At 34.8% G+C, this 22,961-nt stretch overlaps 1 protein-coding gene across 1 annotated transcript in view; it reads left to right on the top strand.

Annotated features, from left to right (window-relative positions):
- Positions 1 to 21,074, top strand: part of LOC123016399 (histone-lysine N-methyltransferase PRDM16-like) — a 29,306-nt gene extending 8,232 nt beyond the window's left edge. Inside the window, exon 2 of the mRNA XM_044416767.1 lies at positions 17,090 to 21,074. Coding sequence (XP_044272702.1) covers positions 17,109 to 18,464 — 1,356 coding nt within the window. The 5' untranslated portion in view covers positions 17,090 to 17,108 and the 3' untranslated portion in view covers positions 18,465 to 21,074. The remainder of the gene's footprint in view (positions 1 to 17,089) is intronic.
- The last annotated feature ends 1,887 nt before the right edge of the window (positions 21,075 to 22,961 follow it).

The following is a 22,961-nucleotide window of genomic DNA, read 5'->3' as shown; positions in this document are numbered from 1 at the left end:
TAAAAAATTATTAACTATTTCTGAAAATCCTTTAACTATTTTTCTTTTCTGAAAACAATCTTCGGTAATTTTCGAGAAAATTCGAAAAATATTGATATTTTTTGAATTTTTTTTTTGTAAATACTTAAAAATACTTAAAATATCCCAAAATTCCTAGAAATTTCTGATAACTTCTTAAAAAATTCTTGAAAGTACTAATTCTTTAAAAATTTGAAAAAGTAATGAAAGTTTTGGGAAATCTTATTTGCTCTAAAGCTTAGTTTTTAAGTTTTTAAATATACCTGAAAAACGTTTAATTATTTTGTGTTTTTTGAGGTTGTGTAAAAATTTATTGAAATATTTATAAATTGTTGACAACTTGCTGAGAAAGTACTGGAGGAAATTTTGTTTTAAAATTTTATTTAAAAAACATGTTCTAAAATTGATCACAAACACAACTGGAAGAGAAGAAAGTTTAAAATTTGTATGAATTATAGAAGAAAATTGTTTTATTTAGTTTTAGTAATCTGTTATATTAGTTTATATAAAACAGTAAGAATACTTACGTTGGTATTCTATAGATGTTTAAGCTTTAATTGCCAATTACAGGACACAAATTATTTTTAATGACTATGAGAATATTGAAATATAAGAAATAAAAGAAAACGATTCACAGGTACTAGGTAGAAATTAATAGAAATAAGCAAATAATAAAAATTCTAATAGCTACAATTACCCATTCAATTAAATGTTTTTGCCTTCTTCGCACTGCTCGCACACGGAATAGAAATAATTTTGTTTTACTATCTGTTTTTTTGTCCACATCCTCGGTATATTTAAATTTCTCCGGTAGCGGCTTTTCGTTTTATTTTCAACGCACTCAAGGGGAAGCAAATCTTAAAAATCCGTTTTCTCTTTTCTCTCGTTTATGGTCAGTGCAACTTTTCCACAATAGCCGTCGTCATCTGACATTTGAGTGCCGAAAAATTGAGATAAACGTCGTTCGTAGGAGTGAGTATTTATTTTTACGAGCAGATCTCGCATTACACGTCCGGAGCTTTGATCGCGAGATTAAAAGAGCAATTCGGTGGGATTTACGGTTGTGTTACGTTACGTGGCGAGACGCCGCAGCACGCCTAATAGTTCTTCACCTAATAAGTGTCACTGGGAGGTTTTTTAACATCGGTAAAGGCGGATTTACATATGCCACCCAGATAGCCTTACACTGCTATTAGGATTAATTAGGGAAGTAAGAGAGGCGATTACCATTAGTTAGCGGAGTTTAACGAGCCGATTGAGCGATACCAACCTAATTAAGTTCCGTTAGTGGCAGCCCTGCAACAGGAGCGGGCCGCGAGCGGTCCCTTGCGGTCCGATTTTGCAAGGTCACTGAACCGCGATTATGACTTTGTGACAAGTTTCCTGCGAGAAAATCGCTTAATATGTCAGTCACTCGCGGCCGCTATTTAATTGCAGATGACAGCTGCTATCTCCGGATCTGAAGCGACTTTGATGTTAATATATGCAAGATAACATGTCCGTATTTTATTACATCGGGGATAAAGAGAACAATTTGTATGCAACTACCGCAAAGATGACACGGATTTTTTCGAGCGGCTCTTGTCTCGCTCCGGATCTAATTACGATTTGAGAATTTTTCACAGTGCGGGATTAATTGAGAAAAGACCGTAAACGCAAAGGCATGTTTTACTAAATATGTTCATGTCGGAATCAATTTAATTACTCGGGTTATAATGGCGAGTAATTACAAGTTAGAGTGCGTTTGCAGCGGACGATTAGGCGGGAATTATGCAGATTCGTCCGGGAGGTTGTGTAAGGTGGCGGCTGTAGGTTTGCGTAAATCCGGATTGGAAATTGGGGACTGACGCCTTCGGACTGATTTAAATGAAAGTGGAGTGATGTAAGATCAATAACGAGAGCGATTTTTATTAATAAAGATGGGACGAGGCGGGCACCTACTCCTTACCATTCAAACTACTTACAAGGTGACAAATGAGAGCAAAATTGATTCATGCTCACAATAACTAGATTTGGTGCCTTCAGCTGTGGTCAAATTTGGAAGCAAACAATTTAAATAAATCAATTATTCGGACCTGAGGCGTCTTTTGCAACATTGCTCCAACTAAACTAAATTAACATTGTTTTTGATTTTGTATTTTTCAAACAGTAAATATGATCAAAAAACAAAAAAGGGTTGAATCGTGGACAGGTTGAAATTTTAGTGTTATGAATATAAATCAAGTGGTGTCTAAAAAATAAATGGCTCTACTTAGCATAATTTATTCATAAGTTGATTATAGTAAAAATTATTGGAATTAGATGTGTAAAAGAGTGGTGCTAATCACAGAAGCAATAAAACTGCATGTGATTAAAGCGTCTATCAAAGCTAAAACAGGTTGATCAGATAATTTTTCTATGATTGCTTGTTGATGTCGTAATCTTCGGCATAATTACCTCAATTTGAATAATGCGCTTCTCGCTGAATACAAACAAAATTTAATTATCCTGATGACATCTTCATCTAGGACAAGAATGGATCTAATACGAGTCAATTAGACACACTTTGACATATTTTCCTTCGGCCACCTACACGTAAATAAATCAAAAGAGACAAAAGACAGGATAACTCATCCTCGAGTTGAACGGTCGGTCTCGAGGGTTATTGAAGACTTTCATTTTGACACGTCGCGCTTTTCTGTCAAGATTAGCGTAAAAATCCTCAATTACATAACGTCTGATTATCATATGAACAATGATTTTCGTTCAGCCCATAACACAGCGTCGACGCCTAAATCAAATGTTAATTTAAACAGTCTAGGATGTCACATTTCAAACGGCGTATGGATTACATTAACATATAATATGTTATTATTCTTATTTAATAACAATACTAGGTGTGATTCAGCCCTAACCTCGTCATGGCCTACTCGATACCGAGACGCACATTTCCATCCTCCGATGACATTCACTCAATTGTCGTTACTTTGAGCGTAATTAATGCAATTTGTATGCGCGATTGTTCTGAAAACGCTCGTAAAGAACATAAATGCAATTTAAATATTTCGCAGTCAAATGTCAAATTTGTAGAGCGATGGGTGTCGTGGGTGCGGTCATTTATTCCGATTTATTTATTGCAACGGTCATCGAGAGGTGTTTGGTCTTCCAGTTTTATGGCTTTCTTTTATGGCGTTTTTCCTTATTTTGCTGCACTCGGTACGCGGCCGCCTAATAAAGACATATCACTTATCTAAATCTAATATCAGAAAACTTCATCTGCGGTTTTCTAACCAGGTTTTTTACACACCGCTCTTAAACTCGGTAATGTATCTATAAAATACAACCAGATGAAAAAAAAACTAATCTCTTATTGGAACATTCCGGACCAAATTATTTTGACTACCTACAAGAAAATCCTCATTCTGAATTATAATAAACATGTCGCGACTAACGGATTTATGACATTTTAAGTGTTAAATTCAAACACCAGTGACACCGTAGAAAAGCCATTGCATAATTTTACATTTTTAATTTATTAATTTCTAGTTTATGGGCACATTTTATTGTTGTTTCGTCGTCGTTACAAAAGAAACATTTTTTGGACATTTTACTGTTAGCACTAACTTACAAGAAATACAAGAAGTATAAACTAGAGAAAATACTATTTTAAGTATCTGAAAATATATTTCTTACCACCGAAATGGAAAATTTATGATTTTAATTTTTTATAATAAAACCTGAGGTAGGACGTGAAATTTTATGAATGTTGATAAAAAACGGAAACTTGTGCGGACCTGAAAGAAAAAAATAATATTAAATCCAAACACACAAAACCTTTAATAAACATTAAAAACCTTAAAAACCAAATTAGCATCACTGGAATTGTATTATATTGAGATTTAGTTTTTCTTCTACTTCAAATTTTAAAGATATCAAAATTTGTCTTTTTTCATTTTTTCTTGATGAAAATAAAATATAAAATTAGGAGTTTTCAAGATTTATTCAGGCTTTAATATTTTTATTTAACATGTGGTTTTTTTATATCTATTACATTTTTGTTGAATTGATTAATTGCCGAATACCAAACAAGTCAGTTATACAATTTATAGGTACATACAGGGTGTTTTACACAACTTTACGAGGCTTGCGCCTAATGTACGCACCCAAATATACAAAATTCACAAAACACTAGATACATACAAAAAATACGGATTTAATTATTTAATTTTTGGAAACCCATGACAGTAATTGTCAAACTAATCACTGTTACATTAATAGTCATAAACTGCAGTTTTTCAGTAACAATTATCATTTATTCTACCAAGAGACGGCATGAATATGATTCTAGTTTATCTATCTTAATCACTAACTAACTAAAAATATTGTAATGTTTGAAAGGGTAAACAAACTAGAGAAGATTATCCAATTTAAAAAAAAATGTAATCGAGTTCGTATCGGAATATGTATTATTGATTGCATCTTACACGTGCAAGCCTCGTAAAATTATGTGAAACACTCTGTATATAGTTCGCTAGGTTTTGAATTAGTTCTATTCTAATTCTATTATTCCGTTGTGGTATCTGAATTTTGTTTGTATTTTTTTTAAATTTATGTGTTGCAACATAATAACGACAATTTTTTTTTAATGACAATGAGCTTCCAGTTTGCTCGCGAGATGAATACGTAAGCAATATTTCATTCACTGCCGTTTTTTCCTCGCAGATATCGCTTTTCGGCATTCCGTTCTAAGACAACGTTTCCGTCCCCTTCTTGGGAGCAATTTCTCTTATTTTTTGTCGCTGTATCCTAAAATAGAGTTGATCCATCAGTGGAAGCGAAATGACAGTTAGTACCGAGTGATAGTACCATAAACTAGATCAGATGAGATTTTGCATCACAAACTGAGCTATCGTCCAGTTTCTCTTTCAGATCAGGATGCGTACGAAAGTGGATCACGCATTCGATCTTGTGGTTGTGTTTTAGCTGTTGATAATCGAATGGATAATAAAAGTCGCCGGTAGCAAGCGGTATCTCCGTTTGGTAAACGGGGTATTTACGACTTTGATTGGCACCAGTGAGTGAGTGATGAATGATTGAGAGAGTGAAGAAGCTTACTTTCGAGTCGAGTTGTCACGCTGATACTTAGATTACGTTCAAGTTTCGCAAATTCGAATCAAATTAATTATTTCCTCTCCTAATTTTAATGGTAGACTTTCTACACAAAATCGGATCGTTAATTTAAATTTGGTCTATTGAGCCTTGATATCTATCTCTCACCAGGAGCATTAAAGATGGCCATTATCCGGTTACTAATAGTCAATTTGTCAAGTGTTAAAAAGAAGAAAGTGTAACTAATTCTTGTATGTATAACATCTCCTCACCCTGTTCATTCTTGTATTGAAATATTTTTTTTTGCATTGCGGAAGTTTCCAATGTGATTTGCTATCGTCTGACCTAACACAGGACTTACGACGCTAATAAACTAAAGAAACAGTTGCACATGACAGGAAGGCGAGCAAATAGAATGGCTATGCAGTCCGCCCAGTTTTAATCACGAATAACAACAAATTCCTCGTATTCAGTCGACCAAATAGCATCCGAGGCAGCAGACATCGAGAAAAGTCTTCCTCGAACGGTATATGCACAAGAGGCGTGCTTTTTCACCGTTGAAATTATTAGTTGGTAATGGGGCTAGCTGAGGCTACTGCAACCTTTAGATGATATTCGGTTAATTGCTATTTTTAAATGCCAGATATAATGGCAGGAAGGAGGGGTCACGTAATGAATTATCTTGTTAGACGGGAGGTTCGATAGCGGAAGTCGAGGCTTTTGATCAACGAGAACGAGAGATGATATTTATTTGCGGCCTGAGTGCCCATTATTGCTGATATGCAAACGGGAACGCCCTGATGGGGACAGTGCAGTTAGGTCATTAGTTCGACCAAGAATCGACACTCCATCCCATGGAATGCCTTTTTAACACTGTTTCATGACAAAAAATGTATCACCACAGTTACAGCTTACTTCTGCTTCAAGAAAAACCAACAGTTTTTCATCTAACAGGTGTTACTTAAAACACTCGAAGGATAATAATAATAAATCATGAAATATATTTACCGTTTCCACAACATATTTTTAAGCCTTTTTTCTTGCTTTTATCTGCTGCCACAGCTAATTAATTAACTGTTCTAGTTTAAATTCTTTCCAAATTTTGAATCTTTGTAATTACAAACATAACACATGTTTATCCTTTTTGGAGATTTTTGAGATTTTTACTCCAAAAAATCAAGCTTAACTGATGATTTATTTATACTCACAGGGTATAAAATTTACAGTTTGGTTTAAGTCAAAATTCTGTCAATGATCTTCAAAGCTTAAGAGGGTTTTTGAGAATAATGTAAAAAACAAGACACACACAAATAAAAAAACTTTTTGGAAAAAAATTAAATTACTGAACTATAGTAAGTTTCAATTTTTTTAATTCTAGGATGACAACCAACAGATTTAGATAAAATGGGTGTAAAATACCCTAGAGCATTTTAACGTTATTCTCACTACCGTCATTTGAATTATTAAGTTGTATTATTGTTAAAATAATAGTTGTTTATCTAAACAAAATCTTTATTATTTTTTTTACGTTTACGTCTAAAGAGTGTGTTTTTTAGAAATAGGTTTGCTTCTTGTACACACATTAGATTGCATTTTCGGGTTTTTTTTTGTTGGGTATATACCTAAAGTACTTTTTTTGGTTTCATTTTCTAATATCTTTTTTATTATATCTGCATCATAATCCTAAATTAAAACACGCTGCAGCGTGCGTAATTTGGCCTTTATAGCACGCTGAAATTTTAAAGTTGTCTAGGTAACAAGCAATAGTGAAATGTCTGGACCAATTACAACGTGAAAAAATGTGCTTAACAACGTAAACTAGTAACCGTCTCTACGAAAACGATTTACAAACAACCTTTGATAATTTTATTGTGTAAATTCACATTTTTTCAATGCTCATAAAAGATCGTAAATCGTATAATAAAAAATAGCGTATAACACTCGTTTATAAGCGCCTTTAAAATACTTACGACGTTAAAAGCACTCCGCTGACGCGTCGTGCTCTTAAACCCGTCGAGCGTGATTTAAAGGCTTGCTTATAAACTAGTATTATAATATACTATTAAAATTGACTTGAAAATCACGCAATGTCAGAATACGTTAAAACACCCGCGTTGTGTGTAATTACTAAAAATATTTTCTTATTCTGTAAATTACAAAATTTGTAAAATTTTCAACTATTATATTAAAAACAATATAAAAAAGGCATAACTATAATCTTATAAAATTATCAGTAAAAATAAAAAAGTAATTTAAAACTGAACAAACAGTCGGGTAAAAAATACCCACGTTATGCATCCTAGGGTTAAAAATACGACGTATATTTTAAAGAATAAAAAACTTAAAATGAAGATTGTAGTTAAAAAACATCTTCAGATAGGAGCTATTTTAAGAAATAATTTTAAGAAATAGGCTATCAAATGACTACAAGTTGTGCCGTATTAATAATATTTAATTTTTTTCTTTATAGTTATCAACAGTTTTTTTTAAATCGGATAGGAGGTATTTTATTTGTCAGTTTAAAAACTTTTATTTAATTTTGTGTGTAATTTAGTAACTATATTTTGAAAGATTTTTATTTATATTATTAATTTTTTGCTTTATTGGTTTTACTTACTTTTTCTGTTGTGTTTTGCATTTCTAATATTGTAATTGATTGTATAAAAAAATACTTTTGTGTTCCAAGCATCTTCTTTCTAATACCATAAAATTCATTTAAAACTAAACCTCAACTATCATTTCATCTTTCTATAAACAGTAGTTTTACTCTTCTTTCACAAATTCCTTTGCTCGTATCAAATTTCTCTCGGTTAGTGGTTTCTATAACTTTTTATCTCATTATGCTAAATTCCGCGAACAAGTAGAATAGTTATTGACTTCTTGGTAAGAGAAAAAAAAACGGTGTGCTGCTACTGAATAAACACCAACGGATGCGTAAATTTTCTGGAATAGAATGAAGCGTTTAATCTTAATTTTATTATCTATTTTATTGTTGAAAAGGCGATCTGAGTGAACAATGGTTCAGTTTGAAGTGAAGAGAATCCGCGCATACTTAACTGTAAAACGGTCTATGGTCACAAATCAGCGTTTGTTCGAGCTAATGGTCAGTAGATAGTAGTCGGTACTTGTTATATATTGTAGAGAAAGTGCTTCCATTTACATCAAAGAGTCGCATCATACGTTACAGATCCATCTATATTTTAACAATGAGAAAGTAGAGCTATTACTATCGCTGCGTTACGCACTGATCGAATCCGATCCGAAGCAATAAAGTGTAGCAGGAAAAAATACGAAATAGGTATGTTTTGAGGGAAAGTTTTCTGAATTGCCAATTAGACTTGTATGGGAGTGAATTCTTGTCGGTAGAATAATAATTAAGTCCTCGCAGGAAATGTACAAATGAAAATGTGCTTATTGCACTTTGAAAATGTTTTTGGTCTCGGCTTTCGAAAAATGCGCAGCGGCGAGCAAAAAGCCGACTGGTCGCGGTGATCTCTGAGAAATAGTTAATTGAAATTCGGGAATCCAACTTTAAATGTTATTATTTCAGAGAAAGACTGCATCGTTGTTGCATCCATGATTTCAGGACTCTGATAAAAACGCAGATGCCGACATGAAATCAATAATAAAATCGATCCGGCGCTGTATTATTAAGAGTGGAATAATTACAATCTCCTTAAGCATGACCGCCACTGCATTCGTGCCACGGCGAAAAGACGCATCTGAAAATCAGGAAAGGAATGTGCTTTTCGCAACGGGGCCACACCTGCCACTTTTTCAGAAGCACCAGCTTGTGGCAACAATGCAGTAATGGCCCTGCTCTATGATCAGATATAATAAACTGCAGACGATTATGCTTGATGATAGTAATTAAAATGAGAAGAAGCGATCTCTTCGCCGAACCTGGCTAACATTTACGCTGTAATAAAGCACGCTTTATCTCGAGATTATGGATTCGCAGCCATGGATCGCTTATTTAAGAAGAAAGCTTTTGGAAACTCGTGCGTGGCCCGCAGAGGCTTCCGTCTATGGAGAAATTTAGGAAATTGGTTAACACGCTTAAATGGATCTATCACGTTATGTGTCCTGAAACTAATCCGGCCATTATTGATAATTCACAGTTTGAGAGTCGTGACGAGGTTAAGATTACCGCTAAATCCTTTGTCACTGACAGAAAACACAACACAGCTGTTGACACACTTTTTTTGTTGGAAGCTTGGGTCAATATTAACAATATTTTCAGGAATTATCAATTTTTGACAATTATGTAGAAAAATTAATAGGAAAAATACATTTTCCAACTAATATAAAAATTCGAAACATTCCTTTTTAGAATAAAATCAAAATTTCTGTAAAAAATGTTTAGGCAATACTAAAGATTCTCATAAACGTATTTTATAACAATAAAAATAATTTCTGTTCTCCTTTATTTTTTTGTTTTAGTATCTGTGTAATCTTTTTCTGTTCTGGAATTAGTGAACTTTAAATGTCGTTTGATGCAGCTTGCAAATAGCGAGCTTCTTCTAACAAAAAAGTTCTTGTATGATAAAAATTTAAATATTCCTGTACTAACAATTTTTCTGTTGATGCATAAAATATCTTGTAAATGTTTAAATATAAATTAATGTAACTACCTACCTAGCTATAGGTACCTGAATTGTTAAAATGTAAAAACAATAATTGTGTATTAAAAGCTCCGCGCCGTGAGGCAGGCTTTTAAAGTAAGCACTTTGAATTTTATTATTTTGATTATACCCTTAATACAAATAATCATTATTTAAAAATATGTAGAATTTTGGATTTTTTAAAAATTATGCATCTATTCAATGTTACAAAATTAAGTTATTTTTAAGTTATCTTTAAATTTCATCACAGTTACTTTGTTGAGTGAAATTCGCATAAAATGTAAAGACACGACAATACATTCTCAAGATAAATTCACTTCTAATGTGGTATTTAAAACGATTATTTAACAATACAAAAATACAATGACTTCTTTTGACATACTCGAGTGATACTTAAACTTTAAGAAGATTTTTTTTTCGTTTTTGATTGATTGAATGAAGCTTCTAAAATCAAATAATTTGAATAACTTTGATAACTTTTTCACTTATAATATCTCGGAAAATTGTTGTGTTGCTATGGTAGTCATATTAAAAATTCGGATTCCATGCAATTTTTACTATTACATATTAGATTTTGTATTAATACCTATAGGTAATTATTATTTTATTTTAAGTTAACTGTAATTTTCATTTAGTCTTTAGAAAGTTGAAAAATTTAGACGTTGTATTTTTTATGACATTTGAATGTTGGCCTTAAAGTTTTTAACTTACTATTTATTTTCCTAGAAACACCTTTTACGCTACAAGAAATAAAACGGTATTATTATAACGTGCATAATAATAATTTATTCAACGAGTTTGAATGTAAATCGGACGCCTTATTTCACAAGTGGATTTTTAAACCACGAGTGTTGACGAGTGGTTTATCATCTACGAGGTGGAATAAATGAACCGATTTACACGAAGACGAGTTGACTACAACATTTTATTCTTCGATTTAGACTCAACAAGGCATAAAATTGATTTAAAACAGTTAAAAATAATCTGACGTTTCTTATTGAGAAATGCCAAACAGTTGTCAAAACTTCCTTACACAGGAGAAAACCCGTAAATTTTGACAGTGTCAAAGAAGAAAAACTTTTGTTGCAAGTTATTATATTTTTTATTTGGGTTGAGTTGGTAAAATTCGTTAATTACCCTCGAAACGTCTTCGTCGTCTATTTCGCTCTGTGATTCCAGATAATGCGACATAGCATCTAGTCGTTGCATGCGTAATTATTTCCTGTTTCCAGCTTGTCAACCCAGTTTTTTGCTCGTACCTTACACATGAGACTTTTACAAACTCTAATTATTCATGGTAGTCGTTTCACATAGCAACGAAAATCCCTCCGGATTAAATCGGGCCGCTCCCACTGAAAAAAAAAAGAGCCAAGCACTGGGAATGAAGACGTCTAATTTCGTTATGAGAGTCTAATAATCACGAATTAATCACCGGTTACGCTTTTAACTGGATAAGAAGCGATCTAACGATGTCGTGCAGCGCATTAAGGTCTTGTTTATTACGGGCTCGTTATGGCACACATGGAAAAAAGTCGTAAATAAGGTTTCATTATTTTTAATCAAATTGGCTTGAATGGGAATTTTCTCACTTCGGATAGTGAACAGTTTTTGCCAACGACTTGTTACTTTTAATGAAGTCATAATGTGGGTGATTTTCGCCGGTTTTTGTCATTTTTCAGGCATTAACGGTGCTTTCCGGTGAGATAAGTGAATTTTAATTGTGACTCTCAATTTGGCGGTTGTGGCATTTCCGAATTTTTTATTATAATGTCGTGGGTGATACAATGGCGAAATCAGTTCTCCGACAAAATGTAAATAATATCTTAGACTAATAACACATCAGCATTTTTAGGTCATAAAATTATATGTAATTACAAGGAGATATTCACGGAACTCGACCCTATGCTAATGTAAATTTGTAATAAAGCTGTTCTTTATAGATTCATTGCGGCCTACGCGAAGCAGATGGGACGACAAATACTGGAGCCGTGTGAGAATAATTAAATTAAACAACCACGTGCTGAATTCATTTAAATGTATGATGGCGATTGTTAGTGCCGCTTTGAACGTCATATTTATTGCATGTTTACAATTGCCGATAGGATTTATTGACTATTCAAGTGGCTTTCTCGCCTATTTGCATCAATGATTTCGATCAAAAGCGGCCGAGAAAGAACAAAAATTACACAACAATAGAGCCCGTGGAAAAATTGAGCCAAGAACGTTTCCGGAACTCCCGTATTACCTGACAAGTTTATTTCTTGTTGTAGGAGCACAAAAATGTGTAAAATAAAAAATCTAAAGGACATATTTTATTTTTCCCACGTCGAAGTCTCTTAACGTCTACAGCTACACCCGTTTGGGGTCAATTTATATGTTTAAACCTCGATTAAAAATAGCCATTCGATTATAATAGTCACGTAATTTACCGAAATTAATAACCCACCGAGTCAATATGCCAGCTCAGCATTGTGATTCAAATCGTCGAAATAAATCACTCTCATCCCCGTATCCCGGAAAGTCCGGTCTCCGAAATAAATAACCGTTTTATCGGGCATCTCCTTCAGACACGGCGTGTTCTGTAAAAGGCGAGAGTGAAAGGATTTGTTTGGATCGCCCACAGTCTTCGGCACGTGGAATAAACGTATAAGATGTCATTATTACAGTGATCGAAATCGTAGTTTATCACATAATTATTAGAGTGGCATGACTTTCTTTGCCGGCGGACATGTGAATTCTTTACACACTGGACGAAATAGAGCAAATAAAATTGATTTTTGTCGCAAGAACGAAATCCAAACTTTTGCAACGGCGGGATGTAATTGCCTTGAGATGAAGCGAGAAGCACATGTAAATCATGGAATAATGCAACTTTCTTCAACGGTTGGATTGATCAATGAGCTTTGTTGTCGAAAGTTGAATGAAATGTAAAAGTTAGAACAAAATAGTGCGTACTTATCCGGCCTGGCTGTTTATTATAGTTTTGTATCCACTTAAAGAAATGTACGTCTTTAATTAATGAATTATTTTTTTATTGTTTTTCTCCCAAAAACTTGGCTTGTTTGTTATTACCTAACTTAACCAATTATTCTACTACTCCAACAGAAAATAAGTTTTTCCACCCTAATTTCAAAAAGAAAAGTGGCCAATTACCTCCCAGGGAGGTAAAAATTTTAATCACTCATCTGACAAATAAAAATACCTATCAGGTGAATAAAAAAAATGGAACCAAACGTTTTTTTCTTAAACTATTTATTTTTTGAAAAAACTAATTGATGAATGATAAAGTAGATACCTACTATAAAGATGTGTGTTTTAGCAAAAATAAAATTTTTCGAATGTTTAATTAAACTCAAACTGACTCAAAAACAAAGCAAAATTTTGTTCCGATCATATTTTTTTATATTACTTTAATTTATTATTTTTTTCGGGAGACACATGGTTAAAAAAACCGCTTGGTTCCATACTTTATATTCACCCTGTATATGTAACCTCTCAAGAAGGTCAAAATTTTACCTCCTCCATAAAAACGAAAAATCACACTGCTAGATTTAATAGCGAAACTGGAATATTAAGAGAAATTGCTAGTTTTAAAGTTTTTTTTGCTGGATCGTAAGAAAAATTATATGTATTACACTGAAGAAAAGTGTTTTTCCTCTCTGAGGAAAAGATATACACTTTCCTCTTTTGAAATTCAAACATTTTTACATCATCTGAGATGTTTTGATAAAACGAAATTTTATTTTTTCTTGTTATAATAACTTATTAATTACTGTTTATAAATTGTTTATAACGTGCTTGCGGTTTAATAAAAACCGAATTAGGTGACATTTCGAAATCCTGGGTAATTTTACAGAGTTTTAAAATAGGAAAATAAATTATTTTGGTGCTCCTGTATACTTTTATTATATACATAGGTACTTAACTGAGAAGAAAATGTAGGTATTCTTTCACCTAAAAAGGCTAAACGAGATAAATCTGTTAATTGTGGCCGAGAAGCATGTCCAGCATCTCCGACTTTCCCCTATGAATTAAAAGTAATTGCGTTAGTGCTCGTCGGCTCATAAAAAGTGTCGTAATATCCAATTCCTTCTATAATATTAAGAACAATTAAAGTTTAAGCGCTCGCTCGGCGTTTTTCACAACTATAACAATATCGTAAAGAACGCTATAAACAGTCATTTGTAGTCCTGCGACGAAAGATAGACTTCGTTAGATTTTTTTCCCCAAAGTGCATGTAACGCGTAAACTAGATTACGATCGCTATTCTGCGCAGCAAGCGTAAAAAAGCGCAATTAGAAGGCGTAACTGTGCTTATTGGTTCTTCCTTAGATTTAGTATCCACTTTAGTTTCCTACGAAGGAGACGATAACTTAGTGCCGGTTCTTATACGGCCAACACGTCAATTAGTGATGAGATTCCTGAGCAAGGTTTGATTCCGACACGTCTCCAGTGTTTCCCAAATCACAACATTTCGCGACTGAATTATTCGAGTTTGTGTCCTTATCGAGCGTCGATATCGCCGCGGCACGCATAAAAGACGTTCACTGCCGCAATCTTAGATCACCGGTGTAACAATAGACCTGAGATAAATTATTGGCACTTCAATTATTTATATTGATGGGCGAGAGTAGTTTGAAAAATGTGCGGACTCGTTTTCAGCGCCTTCAGGACATTGCAGCAATCGCGGTTTATACAAATAATATGAAGAAACCATACAAGACACGCCTCAGATGCAACAAATCACGATGATTTGATAAATAAGAGGAGCGAATCTTTGCGAAAGTCGGGAGCAAAAAATTTGTAAAAGTCTTCGGAGGAAGTTGGAATCTTTCAAACTGCGAGATTTAACCACGGAAAAAATTACTCTCACATGTCGGAATAGAGTGTAATCGAAACTCGACACGTGTTTCACAAGACGTGGTTGGCATCATCGACGCTGATGATAAATTAATGGTAAACTTCATGCGGCGAAACATATATCAAGATCCAATTAAGGTTTTTCTTACACGATTTCTTTCAGGAACGCTATTCTTACACATCAAAACTTTGGCTCATAACATTAACAACATTTACAAAATAAATAGAACAAGCTTAGCGACCACAAAAAAAAATACAAGAATGAAACTTAGTTGTTGTTCTATCAGAACATCATTCGTTTTAAAGCAAAAGTTAATTCATTGGCAAACGCTTAAAGATTGTGAATGGAAATTCACAAATTATTTATGAATCCTTGTCGCCTTGTCTTCTCCGTGGTATATTTCATCGAGATGCTACAAAAACAAGTTTATATATTGAGACTTACGTAATTCCAGTGCAATTTTTTTGTTTTACGTCTACTTGTTAATAAATTGACAAGATCCTTGATGGTGATCGAAATCCCACAAAGGTTCCGTCTCGCCGCTCCAAATTATAGTCTACATTACCAAACTTATTACCGAAATGTAAACAAGCCTCGTTCTAAATTAATAGTCACCTCAATGACGTTTTTTCACGTGTATCGTCGTATAATTAGCTGGACCACACCCGAATCTTTAGTCCGGCTCAATCACTTTCTTAGTGGGAAACTCGTACAGGATGCCAATAAAGTTTTCAGTTTCCACAGTGCGAAAACGTCTCTGGAGACAATGCGTCGCCTCGTTCTCAGACTTTTCCATTATTATCAGAGATTTAGTCGGCAACAATAAAATAAAGCTTCTTGTGGCGAACATATCTCTCGGACGTGACGCAGGAGACATAATGTGCCAGATAACAACACTATAGTGTCTCAGGAACAGCGCGTTTACATGTCGTACGAACGCGCGGATAAAGCCATCACGTCGAGAAAAAACCAGGACCGACTCGGGCGAAAAATTCGCCCTCGATGTGTAACACACGGAAGTCGAACATAAATCCTACTGTCGAAGCACCCACACCCAGCGCTGGTGGCTGAACGGCCAATATACCGAAGTCGTGACTACCATAGACCTACATAGACAAATTGGCGGGACCCGTTAGACGCACGTCCGGAGATAACGCAATTTAATTGTCGGCAGAAATGCAAATAAGACGAGGCTAAAAATACGAATTCTTTCGATTAAAATTGTTGAATAACTTAATGAAGGATCGTACATCTTCGAAACGCCACTTGCAAAATTCAGGTTTGTCACTGACATGCCGCCGAGCGGGTTACTCGACGAATTCCGAAAGAAATCCCAAATTAATCACATTTACAAACAAAAATAATTGGAATTACATTTTTGTACCCATGAAATGGCCCCCATGTAACCACGAGCCACTACTCACTCCAAATAATGCAATTGCGTATTCAGGACTTTTAAGAAGACCATAACGACCGAGGAAGCGGGTTGTTACGGTTCTTAACAGCACGTGGTACATACAGCGTTTTTCGTCGAACTAAATTACCTTATTATTAAAAAAAACAATTTTCAAAACTGGTAAAAACCTGGACATTAAAGAAAGACGCACTGTTTAAACTTCTTAACAGCTAATGTTACTAGGATGTTATTAACAACTTAACGATTGTAAATTGTGAAATGTTTTTTATACCATGACAATATGGAACAATGAACAAAATCCGAGCAAAATCTTAGAAAGGACACCCTGTGGGAAATAATGTGAATGTGTTGTAATAAATTACCTCCTACTTGTTTATTTGTTTAAAAGTGTTGCGTGTTAATTTTCGTACAGTTAATACTTTATTAATTTTGAGTAAAATTTTATTGCCTCGTTAGTCTTATTCCCCAGTCAGATTAGAAATAAAGATAAATCCTACCGACTGGTCATCTTTTGAAGTGTTGTAAAGCCGTCATGGTGTTAAAACTTCACCAGGATTTTCGAAAATTTATGGTCCACATAAATCGTTTCGATTCTCGATTTCTCTACTAAATCCCAACTAAATCATCGCCGATTTTAAACCGTGATTATTTCTGACACGTCACTAAATCCAGTTTAATTTTTCGGGAACGTAGCAAACTATAAATTAAATCCAAGCGTTTAATTTCAAATTAATTAATCTGCGTACAAATGTGAACTAATTTATCTGATTTTTTGCGTCAATTCGAGCTTTCTATCCGCATAATTACTTGCGTTAACGATATAATCAGAGTGACCAACAAGAATAAATGAATGGCGAACAAGTCCTGTGATCAAATTTCCTAGTACATAAAGTAAAGACATGGCTTGTTGGTCGGCAATGGTAGCACCGCTAACTTGATGGATGCGGCGCTCGTATCGATGCCCGTCTTCCATTAATTATAATGGAAAGACGTGACGGCCAGAGGCTATGCTTGTGCACACCCAGCTTTGCCAATTCGAAAAAAGCGATGCTAAAATTTGACGAAATCTTTTTGTTGCAGATACATCTCCTGAATTCCCATGAGTGTGGTAGACTCGGGCCTCCCTTGGCTCCGGTATTTGCCCCCGCTGCCCTTGACTCTCCCTCTCACCATGCGCGAAAAAGACTCTTCACCTCGCAAGATGCTGGTGGCTTCTGGTGGCCACAGCTCGCCCAAGCAAGCGGCCGTCTACCCTCTCTCTATCCGAGTTCCTCCAGGAGACGAGATGCCCTTCGACCTGTCCCGGAACACGCGCTCGCCGGGCCCCCACATGTCTCCCGCGGGCCGGCCGCCTCCAGGCCCCCAAGACGGTGACGACCAACCTCTCGACCTCCGCGTCGAGCACAAGAAACTCTCGCTGATGATCATCCGGAGGCAAGTCGAAGACGAAAACAGGAACCTAATCTCGCCGGCTGTTAGTGTGAATAGTGATAAAGACGATGTTATCGTGGACGATCGCAGCAGTCCCAATCACACCGTACCAAAAACGTTCAGTCCGCAGATTCCCGGATATCCCGGAATGCTGTTTCCGCCGCAACCCATCCATCCCATGATGCTCGAAGCGATGTATCGGGCGCAGGGGGATAAAGTCCCGAGGTTGCCTTTACCGTACCCTAGTTCCCCTCCGGGGTACCCCCAAAGGTACCCTTTCCTAAGTCCCTCAATGTTGAGTCCTCCGGTGAATCAAGTTCCTTTTGACATGTTGAGGAATCCGACGCCTCAAACGCCTAAAGTTTACGACACAGCAGGTGGTAAAATGAAAGACAGATACGCTTGTAAGTTCTGTGGTAAAGTTTTCCCTCGATCGGCCAATTTGACAAGACATTTAAGGACTCATACGGGGGAACAACCCTACAAATGTCGATACTGTGAACGCTCTTTTAGTATTTCGAGTAATCTGCAAAGACACGTAAGAAATATCCACAACAAAGAAAAACCGTTCAAATGTCCTCTCTGTGAGAGGTGTTTCGGTCAACAAACTAACCTCGATCGACATTTGAAGAAACACGAAGCTGATGGACCTACGATACTTGATGAACGGAATCTTCAAAGGCGAACCATGGCGTCGAGAAACTTAAGTGAAGAATCGTACTTTGAAGAAATTAGGAGTTTTATGGGAAAAGTTACAGACGGACGACTTCTTCAACACTTACAGCCACCAAAACAGATGCCAAACTTTCCAATTACTTTACCACCAAAACTTTTCGATGCCAAAACGAGTCAAGAGAAGAGTCCCGATGATGCCAAACGAGACTCTTCTTACTTTTCGGACAAAGATAATTTCTCGTCGAGGTCATCGAGCAGTTCGGAAAAAGACGAAGAAGAGAAACCGCAAGAAAAAAGTGAAGAAAGCACAAAATCAGAAGAAGATATCTCTAACAATAACAATACCTGATTTTAGGTAACCTTGTGATACGTGATTTCCTTTTCAAAATTTTCAAATCTGAATTTGGTACAAATTGAATAAAAACGAGTCGGTCGTGTCGATCGGCAGCTCAGCAGGTGGTACTCCACTCAGATTGTGATTATATTATAAAACCAAATTGTTGTTCACGTTATTACGCAATTTTCGAGAGAGCAATTAAAAATCTTTTATATCCTAATTTGTTTGGGTGCTCCGCAGGAACGACCTCCGAAATTTATTAACGGGAGCTGATAAAAGCCGCTCCAACACGCAAACGGTGCTGAATTGATAATTTTCTCACAGGATGTGTCACAACATCATAATCATGACCGGCTGGGACACGTGGAAGGCAATTAACGGAGAAATATGAGAAAAGTACTTTACTTAATTGGAACAAATTCACGTATAAAAATCGTGGTTTATTGTGACCACTTGCATCACCGGACTTTCTCCAAAAATTTTAATACCGTTAGATCTGAAATATATCTTGCTGATATTTTCGCGTTATAATCAATCATCTGGTTGCAGAATCGGTATTTTCACCGAACCATCAATCTCGCTTCACCTGAGGGTGCATTTGGTCTCGATTTTCGGAAAATCGATCAGGAAACATCCCATCACCAAATAAAGCCGTTTCAGGAATTCAAAACCTGCAGCGTCAACCAGTCGCTTTAATTAAGAACGGAAATTAACAGCGCTTTTAACGCAGAATTAGCCATAAATGTAGGCAATTAAGAGTGATAGTTGAGACACAAATTACTCGCCTCGGAATATTTTAAAGTAAATCACACGATTTTTTTAATTGATTGATTCCGAGTAACGAGCTGAAAGTGAACGATTTTGACTCCGGTCTCTTCCGGAAAATTTAATCGGAACGGCTTGAAAATAAGTATTTCTGCTTTTTTATTAATAAAACGAGTTATTGGAAAGATGCGTATCGGGATGGGAACGGATGTCAAGAATGCTTCACAAAGTACCAGTCGTCTCATATTCCATAAATTTTGATGTTTTTGCCAATTCGAGATTTACGAGGGGAAAATATGGAATTATTGACGTAGACTGAAATAACGTTACGCAGTCAACGACGATCATTTTAATACGGGCCTGGAGCGGTTCTAATCTTCAATAATCTCGGACATGTTCCTCGTGTTGCTACAACAATTCTGAATCGAGATAATAGCTTTAATCAAATAAATGTCTATATTTATAGCTCTGGGCCAAACATGGTGCTTTTCAACGGTTCTTCCTCGATTTAAAAATAGAGCTAGACCCGCCGGCAGGGTCTATCGCGACTTCAGACTTTGCATCTCAAAATTCGCCAAAAATATTTATTACATTATCTCTTCTTTTCTTTTCTGTACATTTACATCTTCTGTCTGTTATTCTTCCTCGCTTTTTTTTCTTCACTTAACAGCTGTTTGTTTACACTAATTAAGGCGTTAAAATTAGCTTTCTCTTTGTTCATTTTTGACAAATATTGATCACCTCGCGGCCACAAACCCTTCATTACTTTTCGCATTGCAAGCCGACCATCTGCTCCTGCATTTTCTAAGAGGTCATCTTGAGATTAGTACCTCGGAGTAAAATAAAATTCAAACTAGTTCAGTTTCTCGGCAAGGAAGTGGGTGGAACTAACAGCGTCCAAGCCTGAAGGCATCTCTTTAACCGACTCCGTAAACGATATGCTCCGAACAGATCTTCCATAGATAAATCCGTTTTGAAAGAATAACCGGCCGCTTACACCGAGCCAATAAATTACGAAACGGTTCTGATTTAATTTACACGATTGACAAGTGCGGACTGTGCGCTCGGTATCATCGTTAATGACACGTCAGCACAAACAATTTATTTGTTTAACCTTTGGAGATACTTCATGTCGTCGGTGATTACTCTCTTGATCGATATTAGCACAGGGAAGAAAAACACAGCGATGTATTCATATTTAATTGCCGATGTTGGGTTTGCACAATACTATCATTCATAATGCTGTCGTTATCGCTAATGTTTTCTAAGCTGATTTTACTTCATCATTCTTCATGCCTATTACCATAAAAATTCTACCGTGGATTACATGGGACCATTAATTATGCTTTTGTTGGGGCGCTTTTATACTTACAAATTTCTAGCAGAAGACATTTTTCTTACTTTGAATGACTAATTGAGTTTGTCTACGTTAACCGCTCGCAAATTTTTTCAAAGGTCAGATTCATTTCTTTTGTAACTCCTAGACATAACGGTTCTACCAGCATTTGCACACCTTGTTTTCTTTGCACTTTTTTTTCACAGTTCTTTTTTTTTGCTTTTTACGCATCTATTAAATTTTTGTCTTTAAGCTTTAATAAATTTTATTGCCAATATAAAAATAATGATACCAGAAACCAAAGACGGAAGTTACAGATTATTCATCAAAATAAAAAAAATGTATAATATGTATTTAAGAAATCTTAAAACCGGTTAAACAATTGAAACGTACGGTAAAAAATAAAAATAGGACCTTGACGAGTCACATTTTAATCAAAAAATATCAGATTTCAAGAATTTTGTATATAAATAAATGTCGTTTTTATTTTATCACTCAATTATTTTGTCAAAAGATTGAATAAATTAAATAATTTTATTATAAATAATTTGATTTCACACGAGGATAAATATCATTTTATTTAATCCATTGGGTAACCAAAACATAATTTTTAGTATTCGCTCTAAAAAATAGCTATTTTTCGAACACATTTGAGTCTTCAATATGAGTCTTTTTTTTAATTTGGGAACCAACTAGTACATACAGTTTCAACTAGTACATACAGTTTTTGTGCACAAAAAATCACTCTCATTAATATAGTGGCATGGGGATTAAAATTTGACGCCAATTATTTTCATAAAATTTTTGCTCTAATGACATTATTTTTGGGAGCTTTAACAAAAAAGTTGTTTGTAACACATACCTACCTAAAACGTTTTTTGTCGATTCGTCCGCAAAAACTGTATTTTAAGTACTTGTAACAATAACTATGTGACAACCGAAAATTTAACAACATTAGTAAAATTTATTTAATATTGTCAATACATATAACAATAATAATTTTTCTGTGGGAAAATACAATCAAAAGCTTTAATGTAAGCTTACATTAGTATTGCTATTTTGATTGATTTTTGTCAGTACTGATTTTATTTTTTTAACTTACACTTTAAAACCTTCTTTTTCCATGTTGCTCTATTCTATTGTATTTTTTAATCTGTTTCTCTTCTTTTGTTCATTAATCATTGTTTATTTTCTTTTCAGTACAAATTAGCTCTTTTCCATTTTCTAAACTTTAATATGTATTTACTTTTAGATTACTTTTAGATCTTTTAGATATTTTTTGTTAATTTACGCCTATTCTTTTACTGGTCTTGCTCTTATTTTAAATTTTGTTTATTTATTACTTTCTGCATGTATACTAAATCATAAAATATCCAACGTTTTGTTTCTCGCTTTTCTATTTTTCGACACTTTTCTTTACATTTTAACATTTTTTTGCCTTGTCCTTTGAAGACTTACTTTACTTACAGAGAATTGCTAACATTTCAGTTCATTCTTTTTTCATCATTCTTCTATTTAATTTTCTTATGTTTTCTTCACTTTTTTTACTAACTTTTTTTTAAATTAAACATTGTTGAGGCATTTTCCACACCAAATGCTTTGTTCTGCTTAAAAAAGTCTTTACTCGAGTATCTCCAACTCTATATTTTTTCTTGTCATCATTGTTGGAATTGCTCAGTTTAACGATCAAACTCAATTCCGTAACGGAACAGCGTTTGATTTATGTTTCCTGTTTTAATTAATTTTTGACACTTAATCGGTGAAAGTGCCCAACTTAAATCCCTCACACTTTTACTTCAGCACATCTTTTTCTCCTCTTCTTTGCCCATTTTCGATGACATCATATATCAGTATCAAGATTACATCTAACCTCCGATTTCGCCATCTCACACGCACGACTTGATTCGAAAAAAATCTCCGCCGCCCTAACGGTACGCCACTGAATGACTAATGGTAAAAATTTCAACACGGTAGTCCTTGGATCTCGGAATTTCAGTGTATTTATTTAAATGAATGCGTTTTTTCGGTTTTCGTTCAAGTCGAAATTAATTTTCTCGTAGTAAAGCGCCGCTAGCGCTTAAAATGTTAATTTATTCATTCTTGTAGATTCGGTGCGATCTGCAGCCAACGCCCGGTATTTAAATAGTGTGTTTGCGGCTTTGTTTTTAGACGGTTTAGAGATCGCCTTTCATCAAATTAGAGCAACTTTCTTTTACTATAAATAATATTTTAATAATTTTTCTGTTAATTAATGACGACAGTTTCACTTTTATCACTACGCATCGCGAGAAACTTTGCTTTTTTAAAAGTAACATAAATCTTAGTCGTGGTTATGTTAACTGAAAAATTAACATAATTGTTGTAGCTATTTCACGCAGATTAACTCTAGCGCTTATCGCGGAATTAAT

This window comes from Tribolium madens, unplaced genomic scaffold (assembly GCF_015345945.1).
Source record: "Tribolium madens isolate multiple individuals breed KSU strain unplaced genomic scaffold, Tmad_KSU_1.1 Scaffold_1;HRSCAF=32;Tcas5.2_LG8, whole genome shotgun sequence".
Classification (NCBI taxonomy): domain Eukaryota; kingdom Metazoa; phylum Arthropoda; class Insecta; order Coleoptera; family Tenebrionidae; genus Tribolium; species Tribolium madens.
This window is presented reverse-complemented; position numbering and strand designations above follow the sequence as displayed.